At 36.8% G+C, this 21,766-nt stretch overlaps 1 protein-coding gene across 5 annotated transcripts in view; it reads left to right on the forward strand.

The window, feature by feature from the left end:
* Positions 1-21,085, forward strand: part of Slc38a4 (solute carrier family 38 member 4) — a 63,490-nt gene extending 42,405 nt beyond the window's left edge. For all 5 annotated transcript variants that reach the window (XM_026400660.2, XM_026400659.2, XM_026400662.2 and 2 more), the window contains 10 exons: positions 4,753-4,834; positions 4,919-5,001; positions 5,111-5,169; positions 6,024-6,299; positions 6,431-6,510; positions 7,731-7,831; positions 9,858-9,982; positions 15,376-15,520; positions 16,888-16,985; positions 18,935-21,085. In XM_026400660.2, the coding sequence (XP_026256445.1) occupies positions 4,753-4,834; positions 4,919-5,001; positions 5,111-5,169; positions 6,024-6,299; positions 6,431-6,510; positions 7,731-7,831; positions 9,858-9,982; positions 15,376-15,520; positions 16,888-16,985; positions 18,935-19,036 (1,151 nt within the window). In that variant the 3' untranslated portion in view covers positions 19,037-21,085. The remainder of the gene's footprint in view (positions 1-4,752; positions 4,835-4,918; positions 5,002-5,110; positions 5,170-6,023; positions 6,300-6,430; positions 6,511-7,730; positions 7,832-9,857; positions 9,983-15,375; positions 15,521-16,887; positions 16,986-18,934) is intronic.
* The last annotated feature ends 681 nt before the right edge of the window (positions 21,086-21,766 follow it).

Here is a 21,766-nt window from a genome sequence, read left to right on the forward strand (position 1 = left end):
TGGCATAGAGCCAGCCCATGGAAGAGGCTCTTTAGTTGTCCTAAGGCCAACACCCATCTTCACACCAGAAGCTCTATAACAACAGATTGCTTGGTCTACAGATTCTTATAATCCCAGCTGAATTAGAATTCCCATAGTAGAGCCTAAAAATAAATATTTTTATCAGTGTTCTGGGTGATACCCACCAGCTTCATATGAGTTCTGTGATGTCTTTGACCCCCAGAAGGCATCATATAAGGTGTCCTGCTGGCGACATCTCTGATGTGGTCCCAACTGTATCCCCACATAATAGCTCTTATTTCCTTGCCTCCTACTCAGTCCCCCCACCTGCTGTTCTATTCCTGGGTTCTTTCTTCTGTAAACACCAGCAACCATCCAGTTTTATAAGCCAGAAATCTTGTGTCAGCCTAAACTTTTCCATCTTTCCCTGACTCAGCATATGCCATCAAATATCACGTCCTGTCCACTTGATCTCTTACTTCTCGAGTCCCTCCTCTCCTTTCATCCTCAAGACCATAGAGATCTGCAATATCAGCTCATACTATTGCAATAGTCTTCTGGTCTTCCAGCCTTGAGTTTCCCCTCTTCCATATCTGACTCATCCTCAAGATAAACTTTCTCAAAGTCAGATCGAGTCCTGTTTCTCCTATGCATAAAGTTCCTCATTATTTTTAAGGTAAAATCTAAACTCATTGGCCGGATATAAGGGTCTTCATTACGTTCCTCTGCTGACCTTTTTATGTCCATATCTATCCCCCCATTATCAATCCCGTACATTTGAGACAGGCATCAAACCATATCAAATTGTATTCAGTCTCTCAATAATACTAGTGTTAATTAAAAATTCCTCTATGAGGGTTTCTTTACACTCGCTGTTTCCTCTCTTTCAGTGTCTCTTGAAGACCTCCAACCCTGACAGATACACCCCAACTAGTCTTTTTCTCTTCTCTCTCTTCCTCAGGTCCATAGCTTTTCTAGGCTGTTAGATTCCCCTAGGCGCTCTTGGTCCTGTTTGTATATATTTGTACAAATGTTACTTTTTTAAAAAGGTATTTTTTAAAACATTTGAGGGAAAAAAATGTTTTTGGAGTCTATTGCACCTGCTTTTGAGACTTTTTCTATCATTTTCTGTGACCTTGAGAAAAATCACTTTATTCCTTTGAGTTTAATTTTTTCACCTATGAAAGTGAGTAATACTCTAACCTCATAAGGTCAATGTGAGGAGGAAATAACATAACATATGGCTAGTTCAGAACCTGCTTCCCTCCTCCCTCTTCTTAGCTTCAGTAGCCACATCTCTAGAGCCCCTCTGATCACTTTAAATGGGTATTTTTATAATTATAAAATAAATCTATGCTAATTGTAACTAAAACATTATATAAATATATAAAATACCCAGAAAAGTTTGTGCAAGTCACCCTCAGAAATAACTGCTCCAGGTTTTCTTCTACTCCAAATTTAACAATTGATATTGTTAATACTGGATCATCTTATAAATACTGATTTGTGGCTTGCTGTTTTTATTTAATAGTGTGCCTTGGATGAATTTGCATGTTATTCTTCTTTGTGACTTTCAACTTTTGCATTATCAATATGTATCATATTTGGTTTACCAAATGCTTTTTGATGAATAGTTGAATCATTTCCAGTGTTTCACTATTACAAATAATGCTGCAGTCAATAAATCGGCACAGAGACTTTGCAAGAAATCAACCCTTTTGATAAATGAACTCAGTGGAGTTACCTAGGATTTCTGAAATGTAGCAATTCCATTAATAACCTCTATCCAATTATACCTGCCCTTGAGAATGGACAGCTGTAATCAGATAAATAAAATCTAACCATATCTTAATGTGTTTTCTTTCTTATCTTTTTTCTTTTTGGTACTGGCAATTGAACCTAGGACTTTGAACATGCTAAAGATGCACTCTACCACTAGCTTAGCTCCCAACCCCCAATTTGGTTTGTTTCTCTTCATAGCTTTATACGTTATTATAGTCTTGGGTAGAATTTGGCAGTAACACCAAGATTGTCTCATTCATTTTACTGGATTTGGGCCATAAACATCTAAGTCCCTGAATCCCACCAAATAGACTGCTTTACATTTGGTTCACATATTTAGCCTTATCAAGATTTAAAGTATCAAGCATCTCATAGGATCACCTCATAGTTGATCTAATTTATTTGTTTTGACAACTAAAATAACCAGACATAAGCATATTTTGCCATGAACTCATCAAGCTGTGTGCTGGCAGCAGCAGTCATTCAAAGTGTAGCCACTGTTATGCTTCTAAATATGGAATAAACTATGCAGTGGGCTGTGTCAAGCCACACACAAGAAGTGTGGCTTTAAGGGAGTGAGATGAAATTTCATAATACCACTGCAAAAAATGCTCTCACTTTTTTTTACTTTATATGATTGGTGTATATTTGGCTTAAGGAAAACCACTTGTATTTTTTGATTAAGCAACTCCATGTTTGGAACACTTCATTTCTGCTATATTGAGTACCAAAAATTTAACATTCACCATAGATGTTTTAACACTTAGCAGAATAATGTTGACATTACCCACACAGATCTGGATAATTCTGAATTTTCAAAGGCCAAACACATTAACAGTGGTGACATCACTGAAAGTCAGCAATTAATAGCTCTAAAATTGGATGGGACCTCACTGAGTCAGTTAATCAGAAATATCTCCTGTTTACGCTCCATAAGACTCAGCTTTAGCCAAGGTCTTTGTAAAGATTAACTAAATAGTGTGTACAGAAGATGCATCTGGTATTATAGAAATCATTTCACTTCGACAACAGAGCAGCACTGATCCAGAAGTCAAGAAACTTGTAGTTTAGATGTGTTCTTCCCTTTATAAGCTGTGTGATCTTGGATATGTCATTGAACTTCTCAAAATCTTTATCCTCAGCTGCAGAATAGGATAACAACATATACCTCATCATCTCACAGGACTTTTTGGATGATCAAATGAAGTAATTTGCAGAACTAAACAATGCCAGGAAATTTTTATCACCATTATTACTTTCATTTAAAGTTAAGGAAGTATTTTAAAACTGTAGTTCAATTTACAACTCAGATATCTGTTTTAAATAAATGTCTATTAGCGAAAACTCATGAAGAGGATATAGCATACCTTCAAAGCTTCTATGTAAAATTTGTTAGTTTTATTTTAAATTTTGACCTTGTACGTTGTATCAAATAATAATTTAGTAATGTATTTCACTGAATGGATAGATCTGGTAAAGGGATGTTGCATAAATCTCTACAGTTTTCACAATCTATGTTATATATATGAGAAACATGTTTGTTTTGTATATAACATGTTATAGATAGATAGATAGATATTATATGTTTTTTATATATATATATATATATATATATTCATTTTCCCAGATTTTCAAAACAATGCATCATCATTCATATATTACTTACCAAGATTCTGATGGAGTTTTGCCACTTTGTGTGATTTCTTATTTGGACAAAGGGAGACTAGAATATGGAGTAGAAAAGGAAACTCCCAAAAAACTTACTTGGCAAATAAGGGGAGAAACTGTCATCTTTTATATTTTTTCTTGGTTCTAGTCATATATAATAGTGGGGTTCTAGTCATATATAATAGTGGGGTTCATTTTGGCATATTCATAAATGCATATTAGATGATTTGCTCCATTTCAATCCCTACTACTTCCCCTTCCTCCTCCAATCACCTTTCTCTATTCTGTTACTTCCTTTTATCTATTTAGTGTTTTTAATTGGTACATTATAGTACCAAAAACTTAACATTCACCATAGATGTTTTAACTCTTAGCAGAATAATCATAAAAGTGGGATTCATGTGTGAACATAGCATAATTTGTTCAGTTTCATTCCACAGTTCCCTTTCCTATCCCTCCTCCATACCCTTTGATCCTCTTCCTCTGTTCCACTGTTCTTCCTTTTCATGAGGCCCCTCTTTTCTTTAATTTCCTTATTTCTCTTTAGCTTCTGCATATGAGAAAAAAAAAATTTGATCCTTGACTTTCTGAGCCTGGTTTATTCCACTGAGCATGATGTTCTCCAGTTCCATTCATTTACCAGCAAGTGCCAACAATTTCATTCTTCTTTATGGCTGAGTAAAATTCTGTCGTGTGTATATACCATCATTTTCTTTATCAGTTTGTCTGTTGATGGGCACATGGGCTGGTTCCATAACTTGGCTATTCTAATATTCTTTTATCAATCCAGGAAGACTCTATATCTAGTCACCAGTGGTCTGAGACTGTGTGTCCCTCAGGGAGATCACAGAGGATCAGACAGGTCTTCACCTGGGGAAGGTCAGAGTGATGTAGAGTCTCTTCATCTCTGCCCTACACTTCCGCCCTTAGTCTTTTGGCCCATGGCTTATGTTGTCAGACCCTGACACTAAACCTGGATCACTCAATACCATAATAATTTATAAATAATGAGGACAAAGTTTGAAGTTGAAGCTTCCCTGAAAACTTGGAGCCGAATCTAACACAGAATTGACATTGACCCCCTGAGCAACGGTCCACATGTGAGAGCTACAGGGCCAAGAGTCTATTTTAAAAAAGAATTTGGAAGCACTGCAGAATCCATGGTGGCTTCCCTTTCTGTTTGGAGGATTAGATGATCATCTTGCCAAGAAGAATGGATGTTCCAAATGTCATGACTCCTTAAAACTTGCATGTGACTATAGTGCCGTGCACACCACTAAGCTGTCCCATTTTCCATTTTAGCAATGTCAAGCTACCTCTTTATCATTAAATATGAACTACCTGAAGTAATCAGAGCATTCATGGGACTTGAAGAAAATACTGGGTATGTCTTATGTTCTCTTTATAACATCAAGTGACTACTTCATCTTTTCTGATCCTAATATCCTCATCTCTTTTTCTGTCCCAGGGAATGGTACCTCAATGGCAACTACCTCGTCATACTTGTGTCTGTGGGAATTATTCTTCCACTTTCTCTCCTTAAAAATTTAGGTAAAATTATTTTCTAATTGAAACTATTTTTACTTTTATTTCATATTCTAATAGGTAAGCTGTTTGCGGATGCCATATTCACCTTCAAAATATTTCTGCTAACTCCTAGGTTACCTTGGTTATACTAGTGGATTTTCTCTGACCTGCATGGTGTTTTTCGTCAGTGTGGTAAGTGACTTGTGGTCCCAATCCTTGTAGCTTGGGAATCAAGAAATTGGTGTGTGTGACTAAATTGATGTCCCCATTTTTTGTCAAGCACTTCACTAGTTAGAAATAGTTCTTGCATCATGAGCAATTTTATTGTATTTTAATTTGGAAAAGGAAAAGAGTAGTCACAAGTTTAAAAATAGTTGCGTTATAGTTAGAATGTCAAGGCCACTGCTAATGGTATGCTGTAGGCACACTGGATGGATATTTGGATAAGAGTATATGATATTAATCCAATGTTTAGAAAAAGGGAGAAAAAAGTGAGGAGGCCCATAGGAGACATGAATAGGTGATACCATATCTGCACCAACCAGCTATTTTCTTTTCCACAATTCTACCCAGAGAGGGCAACCACAGCAGGATTAAAAATGAAGTTCTACCCCATCTTAAAAGGAGAAATTTCTTGAATTATCATGGATGCAAAATGTATAAAGCATTTCCCCAAAGAAACAAAGGAGGAAGGAATCGTTGACGACCCATGTTGTTATTAGTTTAAAGAAACAAAAGATATGAAATGTAGCAAGGAAATGATCATCTTTGTCATGAAAGGGCATGAAAAACATAGAATGGGCTCATGGAAAATAAGGTCTTACGGACTCGAGGGGGGCAGTGCTGCCAACCACAGTTCCTGCCCTTTCCTTAGGAGAGAGACTAGAGGGAGTCCCCATCCATAGTCCATTAATCTAAACGGAATCCGCAGTTGAGTTCCCTCACGTCCGCCCAATGAGCCACACATAGGGATATTTATTTCACTGTTTTTCCTTAAAAGCTTGAATCTGTGTTTCTTTCTTTCTTTCTTTAATAACTGGGTTTAGGTGATTTATAAGAAATTCCAAATACCTTGCCCACTGCCTGTTTTGGATCATAATGTTGGAAATCTGACATTCAACAACACACTTCCAATGCATGTGATCATGTTACCCAATAACTCTGATGATACTGGCGTGAACTTCATGATGGATTACACCCATCGCAATCCTGCAGGGCTGGAGGAGAATCAGGCCAAGGGCTCTCTTCATGGCAGTGGAGTGGAATACAAAGCCCACGGTGATGACCAGTGTCAACCCAAATACTTTGTATTCAACTCCCGGGTAAGTGAGAGACCCAGGCTCTAATGAGCCCAGTAATGCAGGTTCTGAGTTTTTATTTCATGAACTGAGATGGTCTGGAATTGCCATCTGTGTTGACATGCTAAACATGTGGTGTTGTCTTTGTTTTACAGACGGCCTATGCAATTCCTATCCTAGCATTTGCTTTTGTATGCCACCCTGAGGTCCTTCCCATCTACAGTGAACTTAAAGAGTAAGGCAGCCATCATTTTAGCTCTTAATTTACTATGAAAATGTGCTCATATGTTCAATGGTGCTCTACCTGGAATCATGGTTTGTAGCTCTCTCGTGGGAGTCAGTGCTATAGCATTCATAAGTAACATGCTTCAACCAGCAAGGTATGAGTCAGTCTATGCACTTCATTACCTTATCTGCTTCCTTGTCTCCTCTCCCTCAACCATAATGGTTCAGGGGAAGGGTTCGGGGCTGGTAGAAAAGGAGCCAATGGGTTTAATGATTTGGGCAGGTGTAGGGTATTTAAATAGGAATTTTGGTGGGAAGTAGTGATATCAACAGATTGGAAATGACAATATGCATGAAGACCAAAACTTACTATTATAGTAGCCTTAATAAGCCATAGATATCACTTATAGTCGGTTCTTAACCTTTGTCTAAAGAGATGAGCCATTATATGGCCTACATTGTCTTTTTCTGTCTTGAAAATCTTATTTCTTTCAGCCGATGACCTATGATTCATTCATAGTCTTTTCCCTTTGAGGTTGTTGGCACCTACATGGGGACCAAGTGGGTATGAGTCCACTTTAGCAGCTTTCCTCTTTACCTTTTAGTTAGGTTATCACGCAGTGAGTCTCAACATTTTTATCCCCAGACAATAGCGTTACTTTTCCCCATAATTCTGATTGACCTCATAACAAATTTTTGGAACACCTTCAATTATTTTGATGTCTTTGATTTACTATGAAAACCACATATAGCACATACCTCAGAAGCCTAGCAAGTGACTCTAGGTAGGTGCATCCCTCTGGAGTGGTCTCTAGAAGTGGTTCACATGACAGTATCAAGCTTTGTCATAGTCTGAGCTCTTGGCAGTAGCAAGAGGTGGTTCTTTTCCTCATTAAACTCTTCTCATCATGAAAGGCAAAAGCTTTCTACATTAGGATCCAGTTTGATTCTTATGTTAATTACATTTTTAATTATTTAGTAGATAAGTTTACTTATTGATAGACCCTCTTCTAGGGAAATCGTTGTTTCTAAAACTAAAGAAACAATGTTTAAGAAAAAAAGAAAAAAGGAAACAAATCATCCTTAGCTCTTTGATAAATTTATATCAGCTGTAACACCAGAAATGTGGTTTCATAATGAGCAACAGACATAATTATTTTTTCTTTTAATTTTAAATAGTGATGTTTCACACGTTTAAGAAATGAAATTCAATGTTCTTTTTATCTTTAGTCGGTCCCGGAGGAAAATGCAAACAGTGTCAAATATTTCCATCACAGGGATGCTGGTCATGTACCTGCTTGCTGCCCTCTTTGGCTACCTAACCTTTTATGGTAGGTCACTCTGTCAAAGTCATTTGTTTGTGCACATCCTGGTTAGACGGAAAATCCACCTGGGTAGGTGTAATGCTTTTAATTACCTCTATAAGCAGCCTGATGAATAGATGATGCACATTCAATTAACTCAATTTTACCTTTGTCATCTGATCTAAGGAAATGAGCCCTGGACCAGTCTGGCTAACAGGTTATAACAATTTGTGAATTTTTGTGTTTTTTTATTTTTTATTTTATTTTATTTTTTTAAAGAGAGAGAAAGAAGAGGGAGAGACGGAGAGAATTTTTTTTAATATTTATTTTTCAGTTTTTGGTGGACACAGCATCTTTATTGTATTTTATGTGATGTTGAGGATTGAACCCAGCACCCCGCGCATGCCAGGCGAGCGCATTACCACTTGAGCCACATCCCCAGCCCATGTTTTTTATTTTTAATATCCACATATTAAATCATTTTCCTTCAGATATAAGTTGCATTTCTTTGCTAGACTTCCTGGTCCATCTCAGGCTAGAAGCAATGAGAAAGAATCCATTGCATGTGACAAGGCTCTTTTGATGGAATACCTACCTAACTGCCAGGCAAATGGCATAAAAATTATAAATTCTTAAGTTTGAACCTGCTTCTTATTTATTCACTACATAAAATCTGGGAGATTGTAACACTAAGAATTATTTCTGGTTTATGTTATTCTCTTCTATTATAGTGAGGGGTTTCCTAAGAAAGAAAGGCTATAGCAGAATTTTCTTCAATATGGGAATGTTCTTAAAAAATAGCATTATGCATTATACATTTTCTCTTTAGCATCTTAATAATACACAAAAGGAGTAGAATTTTTATATTCCTTCGATGAAGCCCAATAGAAAAATTACATGGAAGCAAATAGACCTAGAGCTGTATTCACACTAGTCATGCTAGTCAGTATCATCTTGGGTCTAACTTTCCTGACTGAGTTGGTTAAATTAAATTCATTGCATGACAAGTTGGGGAGGAGATGACTCAGGAGTAGGCCACTATTTGCTTAGCTTTGTTTTCTATTTGACTATTAATCAAACACTCGCTTTAGATTGGGCATTAACTTATTGTTGCTTATGGGTTAATGAAAGTCAGGGCCAAGGGCTGAGGCTGTAGTAGCTCAGTGGTAAAGTGCTTGCCTCGCATGTATGAAGCTCTGGGTTCAATCCTCAGCACCACATAAAAAACAAATAAAAACAGATACTGTGCGTTCATCTACAACTAAGTAAATGTTTAAAACAAAAGAAAAGAAAGAAAGTCAAGGCCAATACCATTGAAATCATTTTTATCCCTTTGTATCTGATTTTGAGAGGGGTAATGGGAAAATCAAACTACATTTGCTTCCATAAATATCTCCATTTGTGTCTGGGATGCTGAGTGAATATATTTTCAAGATGAGCATCATCTTAATCTTAGAGCAATATTCATGGGAAACCCTATAAAAATCATACTAATTCTTTCTTACATGTTGCTCTAATGAGTTTCTTAAGACAAATACAAACTTTAAAAAGTCCAAGAGTATATGTGCCAGTGTCATGATGGAGTTGTAACTGTTGAAACTGAAAAAGTATTAGAAGTCAGTAGTCCCAGAATTTCCAGAATGTACTTGGAGAAGCTGTGTCAGGGGTGGCCGGACAGAAGGGATGTGTGGATAATATGGGATGGACAGTTTGGTGAGGTCTGGACCTTTTATCTCTTTCAACAAGAGTACCCCAGCATGGTTTGTGATGCTTCTCTATTGCAGACATTGATTTATCATGATGCAAAACAAGTTAAGAAACACCTGATCATTTTTCTTTTAGCTTCTACAACTTTTTTAAGCTTCAAGACTCCTTTGTTCATTTGACCAAAAGCCTCATGGCTTTATAAGGTTAAAGATAAGATACAAATGTGGGCATCTGGATTCCCAGACCTGAGTCTTTTTTCCCTATCCCAGGTTCCCTGCATAAAATGTGTCCTTGAGTAACCAGTGGCAACTTGGTAACACTAGGCAAACTCATTCTCTTCTTGTAGGAGAAGTTGAAGATGAATTACTTCATGCCTACAGCAAAGTGTATACATTTGACACCCCTCTTCTCATGGTACGCCTAGCAGTCCTGGTGGCAGTAACACTAACTGTGCCCATTGTCCTGTTTCCAGTAAGTACATAAAGCTCCAATGAAAGAACCCTGTTTAATCCATAGATCAGTACTATATTCTGACTTGATGGAGATTTAATTATCATGTGAGTTTGCAATTGCAATGCCCGAGGACATTATGCTTTTTACAGCATTTTGGAGTCACTCGGAGTTGATCATTTAAGATGTATGCACAGCCAACATTTTTAAGCAGTGATTTTTTAGGTCTGGGAAAAAGAATCATGAAATTTACTTTTAAATTCAAAAAGCAGAACTTAAGCTGCTATCTTGTGGATTAGTAAAACTGAGGAGGAGTTCCGATGACTTCTGAAACTTGAAAGCAAAGACCACTTTAAGTGTCAGATCACATTGCATTTTCACAACAGTTTTAAAGGCATTTCATTTTTTTCTAGCTTCTTGTGCTGCAATAACATCCAAAAATTGTTTTATTTAATCCAGTGATTTGAAGGCCAATGAGAAGGGGATTCATGTTAAGTAAATTAATTACTAGAACAGAAATTCTTAAAAAATAGTTCTGTTATCCATCATGTATCTTTTCCCCCTCTTCCCCCACCAAGACTGACACATGCCTCTGGCAGGACTTGGCCTGGGAGCATCCCTCCTGAGCATTTGCCATTGCCATCAGTCTGTTGTGGGATGACGGAGGAGAGCTGACCGGGGGGCTGGGCCTGGGTGAGTTAAAACCACCACATATGGATAAACACAGGTCTTCACCCGCCTGCCCGCTCTTCTCCTTTCATAAACACTGAATTTGCTCATTCATTTTAGGGGCAAAAAAATAAGTGACACAGTAGCTAGGATTATTATGTACAGAATGTTTCATAGAGGGCCTGGTGTAGGAGGACTCCTTATATAATGACACTGTGGTCACTTTAAATGCAGCTTGTGTGCTGAAATATATTTTGGCACATTCCTTTTTCATGAGCACATGAAATCAGATCCTTATTACTATAGTGGCTAATAATTTACTCTTAAATAATGTCTTGCCTGTAATGCATCTGAAAGTAATTCAAATGACACACACATAGAGCTTTAGCCTAAAATCAGCTCCAGCTTGCATACAAAGCAAAAGACAGCTGTAAACCAGAAGGTGTGCTACAGGATAAAATTTCCAAGCAAGCTGTTTCAATGAGAAAAGAATATTTGGATTTCTTCTTTTTTGTGGGTCAAGATACCACCGAATTTCGGAGGAGGCACTCACAGCCTTGTTGAATCAAAGCATTTGATGAAGGGACTCTATTATATGCTTCTGTGTTTCTTTATTCATAAGCCTTAAACAGTGTTTTCATGCTGGGTCGTCAAGAGATTGATGGGTGTGGCCATGATCATGTAGCTAGGATGTGAAGCTTATTGCATAATACCACCAACGGCTACTACTATTGGAATGGGAAGTCAAGTCAGCCTATTTATTTATTTATTGGTACCTGGGATTGAACACAGGGGCACTTAACTACTGAGCCACATCCCCAACCCCTTTTTATATTTTATTTTGAGACAGGGTCTTACTAAGTTACTTAGGGCTTTGCCAAGTTGCTGAGGTTGGTTTTGAACTTGTAATCCTTCTGCTTCAGTCTCTCCATCTGCTGGGATTACAGGCATGTGCCAGTGTGCCTGGCTAGCCTTTCATGTATTGGTGAGCATTTCATCTCACCATGAAAAAGCCTCATCTCCCCATGTGAGAGAGAAATCACTGGAATACATCTGATCATGAGGAATAGTAATAGTTTGTAAACATTAAAAGCCATTGAAATCAAAATTGGTCATGAGAACCAAAATTGAGAAGAGTAACTAATCACTATCTTTCATTATGCATTTTCACTCAACATTAGCATTTAGGCACCATTTTGCACAGTGTTATGATAAAATGATCTGCATAAGTACCCTCTTCCCCACTGGCTTACAAGTCCCTGGAGACTGGGTATGTGAATGGTGACTGGCAAAAAGGATGGGCCCTGTAACATTTGCAAAGGAACAATGGCTTTTAAAATTTACCTTGCATTTTCTTGAAATGTATAAACTGCTTTTTCTAGTAAAAGCATAGGCTGTTTCCCTTGCTGATGTACCATGAATTCAATTTGGGTGAGGATATGAGTTAAGTGAATCAAATCCCTGTGAATGTGATGGATTCATCCATATCTGTGATGGTGACAGATAAGTGGGTGAAACCTCTTTGTCCCAATCAAATCCTACAAGACTAAGTTCAGAGACTTTTTCGTGGTGATAGAAGTTGTTAAGTGTTGTCTTTGGTTATTTGCTTTCTTATAATTTAGGACCAAGGTTTTCAGTGTGTCAAATGCTGAGCCCCAGCATAGTTCTCCTGCCAGGATTCTTTGTATTAAGAAATCCTTGACCACTAAGAATTTTACTTGCTTTGATGTTCCCATGTTCAGACAATAAAACAAATAAACCTAGTCTGGATTAAAATGTATCAGTGTTAGCTATTATTTTGTGTTCCCCTTCTTTCAACAAATGATAACTGGGGGCTCTCTTTCTTGGGAGCTCAAGAAGATAGAATAGGGTTTGTTCACTTGTTTTCCTTTTAGTACACTATTATCTTCTTTTCCCCAATTGGATTAGTATTTTTCCTTATTTGTATAAGGCACATAGTTATTTCATGTCAAATGCATACATGCGTAAATGAAGTGAATTAGGTCAGCTTTTTCCCTAGCAGCCCCACATTTATTTCCTGAGTAGTGGGGAAGGGGCCTATGACAGGCCTGTTTTCAGCTTGTGCTTCCCTTTATGTAGTTAAGTTCACATGTCACCATAGTTTATCGTAAACACACAGACTCGAATTCCACCTGCTGTACTTTATTTTAAAGAAGTGATCACATCTCAAATTCTTTAGCTACTTCTATTTCATCTTCTTATAGTAAAATCATTCTTCTTCTCACTTGTATTGCCTTCAAATCCCCTGTGTTTTGAAGCCTGCACAGATACGGGCATAGAAATATGGCACATGTTGCCATGAACTGCAGTAGTGTAGGTATTTGCAAAACTCTTGCCCTAAGCAATCCTGCAAAGTGCAAGAGTCTAAACCATGGAAGAATTTAATTGATTGATTGATTAGCGTTCTCTTTCTACAATGCCTCTGGGTTTCTGACCTTCACATTGGGTCCACTCCTCAGAACACACCACCTCCTAACTGGCTGTACTTGGCTGGCTCTCAATAACTGTTTTTTCTAAAGCTGCACAGAACCTTTCTGGAATCACACTGGGTCAGAGGCCCTGGGTGTTGCTGGGGACTTTCTCCACCTGCAGCATCTGACCCACATTTCCAGATTCTTATCAGTTTATGTCAAAAGAGAAAAGGGCACATGGAAACATAGAAGAGCAGACAAGCCTTTGTGGGTAATAAGAGTTGTCTCTGTCTCAACACTAGTGAACAGAGGCCCTGAGGACCTTTGGTCCCAGACTCAAAAAGGGCAGCGTGTTAACATAGGATGAATGTTCCCTTCCTGTTCCCTTCCATCACCACCACCACCACCAGCCTCCCTCACTCTTCACTCTGTTGCCCTCTTCAGGAATCTGTTGGCAACTCCATATTCCTTTGGTTTTGTTCAGGATTTTCTTAATCCTTACTCAGTAAGACAAAGCTTTCACCCTTTACTCCAACCATCCTACCTATTATTCCTGTAAATCTTCTGTCCTTTATCATCTGATATTTTCTCTAAAACTGCACACAACCTACCATCATGAAACAAAACCTAACTCTTTTTAGAAGCCACTAGACTTTAGGATGCTGCATTTATACTCAGAGGCCCTATACCTATATAGGATTGCTTTAACTCGCTTACTGAATTGAATGCACCATTGTAACAAAGATTACAAAGCACATAAGTGTGACATCTGCCTGAAAACAGAACCTGTCTTTGATTTGTTTGTAAGTTTAGCACTGTCAGTCGAGTCCTTAAGCACACTGTATGTATCACAGAAAACTTATTTTAAGCCTGCTAATTAGATCACTCTGGACAATACTGATGAAACACTAATTGTAAGACATAATGTAGAACTTACAGCCTGCTGGGGGAAATGACATCAACCATGTTCCTTTCCTTAGTGTGCTTTTCAAAATGAGTTTCATAATTTTCACTGATCCAGTTTTTAAAAAATTCCTTGTAAAGTCATTCCTAAGCCATTTTCAGGGATTATCTGGTTTGCCATTCTAGAAATGAAATTCCCTTTTCAACCTAAACAGATGGCTTCAATTTTTTGATGGAGAGGTATGAATGGAATGTCGCGTGAGAATCTGTGAGCAATGCATTTTTTTGGTTGTTCATGCATGTTGCAAAATGTATCTCACATTTTTTCTTTTAAATGAGTTCCCATCTCAACACCCTAAAAAGACTTCAGAACTAAAATTATTTAATGAAAACCAGTGCAGGCATTTCTAAAAAAGTGGAGTCTTAGCTTAACTGAAGTACTCATGTATTAAAACGCCAGTAGAGTAATTCCACTAAGTCAAAGAAGTGTCTTCTAACAGATTCCAAAGATAAGCAGGCTTCAGCTTTGCTAAGCTGTACAAACATAATGCACTCCCTCCCTCTGCCCACAGGGATCTCTCTATCCACTCACACCACAGTAACTTGAGCGGCTGCTGCCAACGGAGCCTCTCTTGACTCTCTGCCCACTTGTTTCAGCTGCTGAAATAAAGCTGAAATCTGTCAAGGACTCTGAAGGGAAAAAAGAGACTCCTACTGTCAATTTATTTCAGCATTTACTGTGTGCCTGCTACATGCCAGGCACTAAACGAGAAACTCTGAGGAATGTTGAAATTATTAAATTCTTTCTATTCCTTGCCTTTTGTGGGCTTATCCTATACTAGTGGGGGAGGTAAGAGGAGATAAAAAGAAAGGAACAAGCACAAAAAGTACATTGTTTTAAATATCAGAAGGAAAACAATGCTAAATAGAAAGGAAAATTAAGAAAAGCCCAGGTTTGTAGAAATTCCTTTTACACTCAGGTGTAAATCAATTCAGTGCATGCCATTAGTGTTTAACCAGTCTGATGAGATGCCCATCTACAAGGCTTTTACTGTCTCTGAATTGTATATCTTATCTGTTCTTTTAACCACAATTCTGAAAAATAAGAAAGTGAGCATACAACCACAGAAAAATAACATTATCCTCCGACATCAAAAATCAGCATGAAATGGGCACAACATGAGTGTACTTAATGCCACTGAACTGTATACTAAAAAAATGATTGAGATGGTAAATTTTATGTTATGCATATTTTAAACACAAATAAAATATTGGGAAAAAAGCATCAGGATATTTTCTGGGAAACAAGGGAAAAAGAAATAAAATGCTTTAGACGGATGAGAATGCTGAAAATAATAGAAAAGGTCAAAAACAAAGAAATGATCTTGCCATTGAACATTGTGCTTGCAGATTCGTTCATCAGTGACCACATTGTTATTTCCCAAAAGACCCTTCAGCTGGATAAGACACTTCCTGATTGCAGCCATGATTATCATACTTAATAATGTTCTGGTCATCCTTGTGCCGACTATAAAATACATCTTTGGATTCATAGGTAAGTTTCAGGAAGACTTTTAGTCAGCCTAAATTTATACCTTCTTACATGGTGATCAGGAAGCCAGTGCTGGGTGGTCAAAATCCCTAGTCCATCTCAGGCTCCCAGCAGCCCTACTAGATTCCAGTAGCTGTGCCAGTCATCTAACCTCCCTAGTGACACTGGGAGCTACTTTTAGAGGTCACTTAGCCCAGCTGCCTTTTCTAAGGAAACTAAGCCTCAAAGAAAGCAAGTCATACACCTTGGGATGGACCCAGGATTTGGAGGTGGCTCCTATCTCTGTCATCAAGAAAAGAGGAAGACATCTTTGATATAATGAGAGCAACTAAGAATAGAGCAGGGAGGAAGAGCAGGAAGAAAAGATTGATATTAAACAGAGACACGAGATGGGAGGGAAAGAGAGAGAAAAGGGGAATTGCATGGAAATGGAAAGAGACCCTCATTGTTATAAAAAAACTACATAAAAGAGGTTGTGAGGGGAATTGGAAGGAAAAACAAGGAGAGAAATGAATTACAGTAGATGGGGTAGAAAGAGAAGATGGGGTGGGGGAGGGGGATAGTAGAGGATAGGAAAGGTAGCAGAATACAACAGTCACTAGTATGGCATTATGTAAAAAGGTGAATGTGTAACCGATGTGATTCTGCAATCTGTATTTGGGGTAAAAATGGGAGTTCATAACTCACTTGAAACTAATGTTTGAAATATGATATGTCAAGAGCTTTGTAAGGTTTTGAACAACCAATAAAAAAAAGAAAAGAGGAAGACAGATTTTATCAACAGAAACTCTCTCAAACCTATAAGTATCAGCCAAGCATTAAGGAGCTCTTTGGAGGAGTAGGAGGTTGATTTTTTTATAGTATACTATTTCTATTATAGTATACTATTTCTATTATAGTATACTATTTCTATTATAGTATACTATTTCTATTAGTATAGTTAATATAGTCTATTAGTATAATTAATTTTTTGTCTGATGATTAAGGATTTGCTCAAATTTTAAATGTTAAACTTTATAAAGAATCAGGTATAGGCAACTTGAAAAGTAAGAGGTGGTTAGGAAGGGAATGTGATGAGCTGTCTCCTTAGTATGTACTTGCATTACTAAGCCTTTGTAAATTCATATTATTTTGGCCTTTTATTGCTTATGATACATTACATGTACTTGTGCAGTTATGCTGTTAGGTACACTTTAATTTTCTTTATAGACATACCTTCCATGAATAAGCAACCAAGATGAACTTATGTGATTTAAGCACGTGCTTTTAGAAGAACAGGAATAAGTTTATATTTGGTTTATTTATATTGGTGCTTTTCAGGGAAGATCTGCCTTGCGAGACCGTAACCTGCCCTGCATTTCCCTCCTCAGGGTCTTCTGCTGCCACTATGTTGATTTTCATCCTTCCAGCTGCGTTTTATCTTAGACTTGTCAAGAAAGAATCTCTTAGGTCACCCCAAAAGGTCGGGGTAAGTAAGGGCTCGCAATTTATCCCATTATAAGTTACTCTTAACTACATAGAGTAAACCAGAGAATATGATTGGTATGGAAAAATGAAAAAAGGAACAAGGACCCAAAAACAAAGATGGGCTGGAACTTTCTGGTAGGAGGAAACAGGAATGAGTTCTGGCACTTGAATGATCTAGGATATCGCTCTTCAAATAGCAAATATTTTGTGTTGAGTCCTCTCACATCAAATGCTCATGGAATTTTCCCTATAGGAACATGTGCTTTATGTGCACACCAGTTTCCAGTGCCAAGCTGCAGCTGCACTGTCCACATGAAATTGTCAGGAAGGAAGTTGGCGACCCACCAGTGTTATAGAGCGGTGCAAATGTTTCCAACATGTTAGTTAGGTTTGCAAGGGCCAAGAGTTGCCTTGATTTTTTTTTTCTCCTTCTATAGTTCCCTGCTGTTCCCTGGTTTGAACTGAGATCCCAAACAGAACTCTTTGTTTTTCAGTTAACTTATTTACATACAAAATATGATCTTATTGAACTAGGAAGTGCCTATTTCTTTTCCATATAGTACTACAGAAACATATACTAGGAATATTTTTTTCCCAACAATTAAACATGCTCAGTGACTGCTTAAGAAAGTCTTCTATTAAGGTTTGAAAAGAATGGTTCTTACTGAATTACTCTGAATTTTTGCCTTGAATTTTTTCACCTCTTGGGATTGTTCAGAGAGTTCAGCACAGTTTGATATCAAAAGCTCTTTCCACCATCTTACCCATGAATTTTCTCTATATAATCCATCTTGCCTAGACTTTGATAGCAGTATTATCTGGGCAAGTGATTTGCCCTAATGGTGACCCATGTTTAGTTTGATTAGATGTAAAATTAATACCTAGACCTTTTCTAGTTTAAAAAAAAAAAGCTTCTGTTTTCCCATACATAGAATTAGATTGATTTAAGGCTTCTTCTAATGTTAAAATTTGAAACAGTATATATACATATGTATGTGTAAGTAGTAGTAAATACCAAGATATATACACACTAACATATGTTAGTCTGTCATTTTTATTTGCATGCTTTATAAAATTAGAATTGTATCATACGTACTATTTCTTTATGACCAGCTCTTATTCACCTAAAAGATTCTGTAGGTCCTTAAATTTTTTGTCACTTTTTAAAAATTTTTTTATTAGAGCTTTATAGTTATTTATAGTAGTTGGGTTCATTCCAAAAAACTCATACATGCATGGAATTCAATTTCAGTTCATAATGCCCCTCTTTTCCCTTCCTCCCTTCCCCCATTCCCCTTCCTCTACTCCTTACACTTGTCTATTTATTTATATTTGGTTGATTCTTTTTATTTATGCATAAAAGTGAAATTCCCTATGGCATATTTGCATAGGCACATAACATGATTTTTTAAGAATTCATTCTTCATTGCCTTCCTTTAACCATCCCTTCACTCTGCCTCTTGATCTCCTTTTTCTACATTATTGGTTTTCCCTTTGTCTTTAGTATATCCTATCCTTCCCTCCCCCTTTCCTTTTTTTTTTTTTTTTTTTGAACTCTGGCTTCTGCATTTAAGAGAAAACATTCAGTATTTAAGTTTCTGAGTTTGGCTTATTTCACTTAACAGGATATTCTCCATATCCATCCATTTACAGGCAAATGCCTTAATTTCATTCTTTTTTATTTTTTAATGATCATAAGATATTCCATCCTTTGGATGTACCAAATCAATTAGCCATTACTCTGTTGTTGAAATTTTAGGTTAAATCACTATACTGTATTCCCCTTCTTTTCCCAACTAGGGTTCAAAATAGATTTGTTGGACATCTAAGTTATTAAGAATATTACAATTTAGAATGCAAATAGGATTGCCACCTTATGTCAATAACTTATAAAAACAAACAGCTAAATATGGTTTTCCTGTTCCCTAACAAATTCTGTCTGAATTACAGGCTTTAATTTTTCTTGTGATTGGAATTATCTTCATGATTGGAAGCATGGCACTCATTATACTTGACTGGATCTACGATCCTCCAAATTCCAAGCATCACTAACCTAGGAGAAAATGCTCTTTTTCTGTCGGAAGTGGTTGCAAGTTATGCCCAAATCAAGACATTTGAGTTATCTTGATTGGAATGTTACTCATAGGAAATAAAAGGAAGATTCCCAAGACATTTGCTATTAATATCACCAGACACCTACGAGAAAGAAAATCATGGTTTCTGTTGAGAATGGTTGTTAATGTATTTAAAATCCATGGTGCACATTGCTACCCAGGTTTGACTAGAGCATTGTGAGATGATGAAGGTGTGTTTTTGCTGCTATACAAGCAGAATAAGTGTGGCTGCATTTAAGGGTCATCAGATAAATACCTTTTCCTTTGAGCTGGCTCCCCACCCTCCACCTTCCCAAAGTAACAGATAGTTGTATTCTCAGAGCATTAAATTTAAAATGCCCTGGTGGCAAACTATCAACACTTAATGCCTTTCCACATCTTACACCAAATTCTTTGGGGCTTTTGGCTAACAGAAAGAAGCGAAAGACACCTCTGTGAGCTTGTCCCTGTGAGGTAGATGAACTGTCAGACTCTAGCCAACAGCACTTGGTGTCCCACTAAAGGGATAGTTTGCCCATCCCATTTGTAACATTGAATTAGTGACTTCTTCATTCAGTGGATTGTTAGGTAAATATTAAAACATTTTATTAAACATAGAGAGGGGCTTTATTTAAATTTAAGCAACAACAAAAAATAATGCTTACAGCTCAGCTGCTTGCTGTGGAAGCATCTGCTTTGAAGTTGTTCTTAGTCGTCTTGTCATACTTTTGTCCTTGAACAATGCTCTCCCTCTCGTCTTCCATTCTCACTTAGAATGTTTAGAATACCACAGGTCATGTGGAGATACACTACCCAGTATTGTCTGATACATTTTTATTTGATAAACATTCAGTGCAGGAAACTGTAATTTCCTATATGTTTATGTATATAATCTTATTCTATAGTCATCAGAATGTTAATGTATGCTACATTTGATTCTGATTTTTTACATGTGTAGTTTTCTTTCTTCACAGTCAAAACATTTATATTATTGGGGTGGGAGCAGGGAATTAAGTTGGTGGGCTCAGAAATCCATTTGTATGCATCTGTCTATTGGAGATATTCTAAATTTGAAACCTAAGTTATACATAGTTCAGTAATGCTCTTCTTTGATGTTTACAATAATCATCATCTATGAGAAAACAGGCTCCTTATTTGTAATTATCAATGCTAAGGTTGTTCTTTTAATTTAGCACATCTAAATAGGATTTGGTTCATTTTAGCTTACGGAGGTGTTTGCTGACATTCGTGTGTCATTTAATACAATGTTGAGTGATTGTCCGTAGAAATAAAAGTGCTAACACTACAGAGAAATGCAAACTATCATTCTTGCTCATTTCCAAAACATACTTGTGTAGAATGGATTTAAAAGTTACTACTCACTGCCTAGAACTTCTAGAGTTCATTTCTTTGTCAAATCAGTAGCAAGAACATTTGTTGTATATTTTATATGTTAGTAAAGCCAAGTATGAAATATAAGTATCATACAAGTATGACATAATAGATAATATCTCAATAGTGCTTTGGGAGTGTACCAAAGAAAAGAAATATTTGTTTTATGTATTATTTTCTAGAGACATAATACTATAAAATGGTGCACTTTGCTATGAAAATTGAGTATTACTAGAAACTATCATAACTTTTAAGCACTGTTACTTGGAAAAAATTTGCCAAATAGCATCTTTAAGATATATTTCCATCTTCATTTCTCTAAAGAATATATCAACGGGGCTGGGGATGTAGCTCAAGCGGTAGCGCGCTCTCCTGGCATGCGTGCGGCCCGGGTTCGATCCTCAGCACCACATACCAACAAAGATGTTGTGTCCACCAAAAACTAAAAAATAAATATTAAAAAAAAATTCTCTCTCTCTCTCTCTCTCTCTCTCTCTCTCTCTCTCCCTCTCTCTCCCCTCTCTCACTGTCTCTTAAAAAAAAAAGAATATATCAAAACAAAGTTGAAAATGTGTCTTCTGAATGTTAAAAACTGTTTAATCTGAATTTATTTAAATGTAAATATTAAAGATTAATCCAAAAATATTGAAAAACTGTAAAATCTGTATATATTTTGAATCTTTTTCATTTAAAATACTAACTTGAGAATATCAATTGTATACTTATATAAATATTCAAGAGCAGTCCTACAGTGCCAAATAATAAAGCACCATTTTTTTCCTCGTGGCCATTTTCAGGATTAGAATTCACATATTCTGCAGGGCAGACATACAGATGGTACCTTGTGCTGGTTAATTTAACCCCATTTGTAAACAGATGAAATTTTTATTTTCTTATTTCATTTATAAGATGGTTCAATGTATTGGGAGGCTTTTTTATTACAGGAAGTGTATATTGGTATATAATAAATGAACTTTGCAAATGACCATGTTGTGATTTTCTTTCTCTTTTTAAAAAAGGTCATGAGTTGCATATACATGAAACAAAATTTAAAATCTAATTATTGCCCCTCTTCTCTTAGTATAGGATGCATTTTCATTGTGCACCATCACAAAAGCATGATTTCTCTATTCCCTGTACACACAAACTCCCGGATTGATTTATCTCACACAAACACACACATCCTGTATTATAAAATATTTGTATAAAAGAATACAAATAATTTATTTTCTTACAGTTCTGGAGGTCAGAAATTCCAAAACCAAGGTGTTGGTGGAACGGCCTTCCTTCTGGGATC

Source organism: Urocitellus parryii, chromosome 5, assembly GCF_045843805.1.
Source record: "Urocitellus parryii isolate mUroPar1 chromosome 5, mUroPar1.hap1, whole genome shotgun sequence".
Classification (NCBI taxonomy): Eukaryota; Metazoa; Chordata; class Mammalia; order Rodentia; family Sciuridae; genus Urocitellus; species Urocitellus parryii.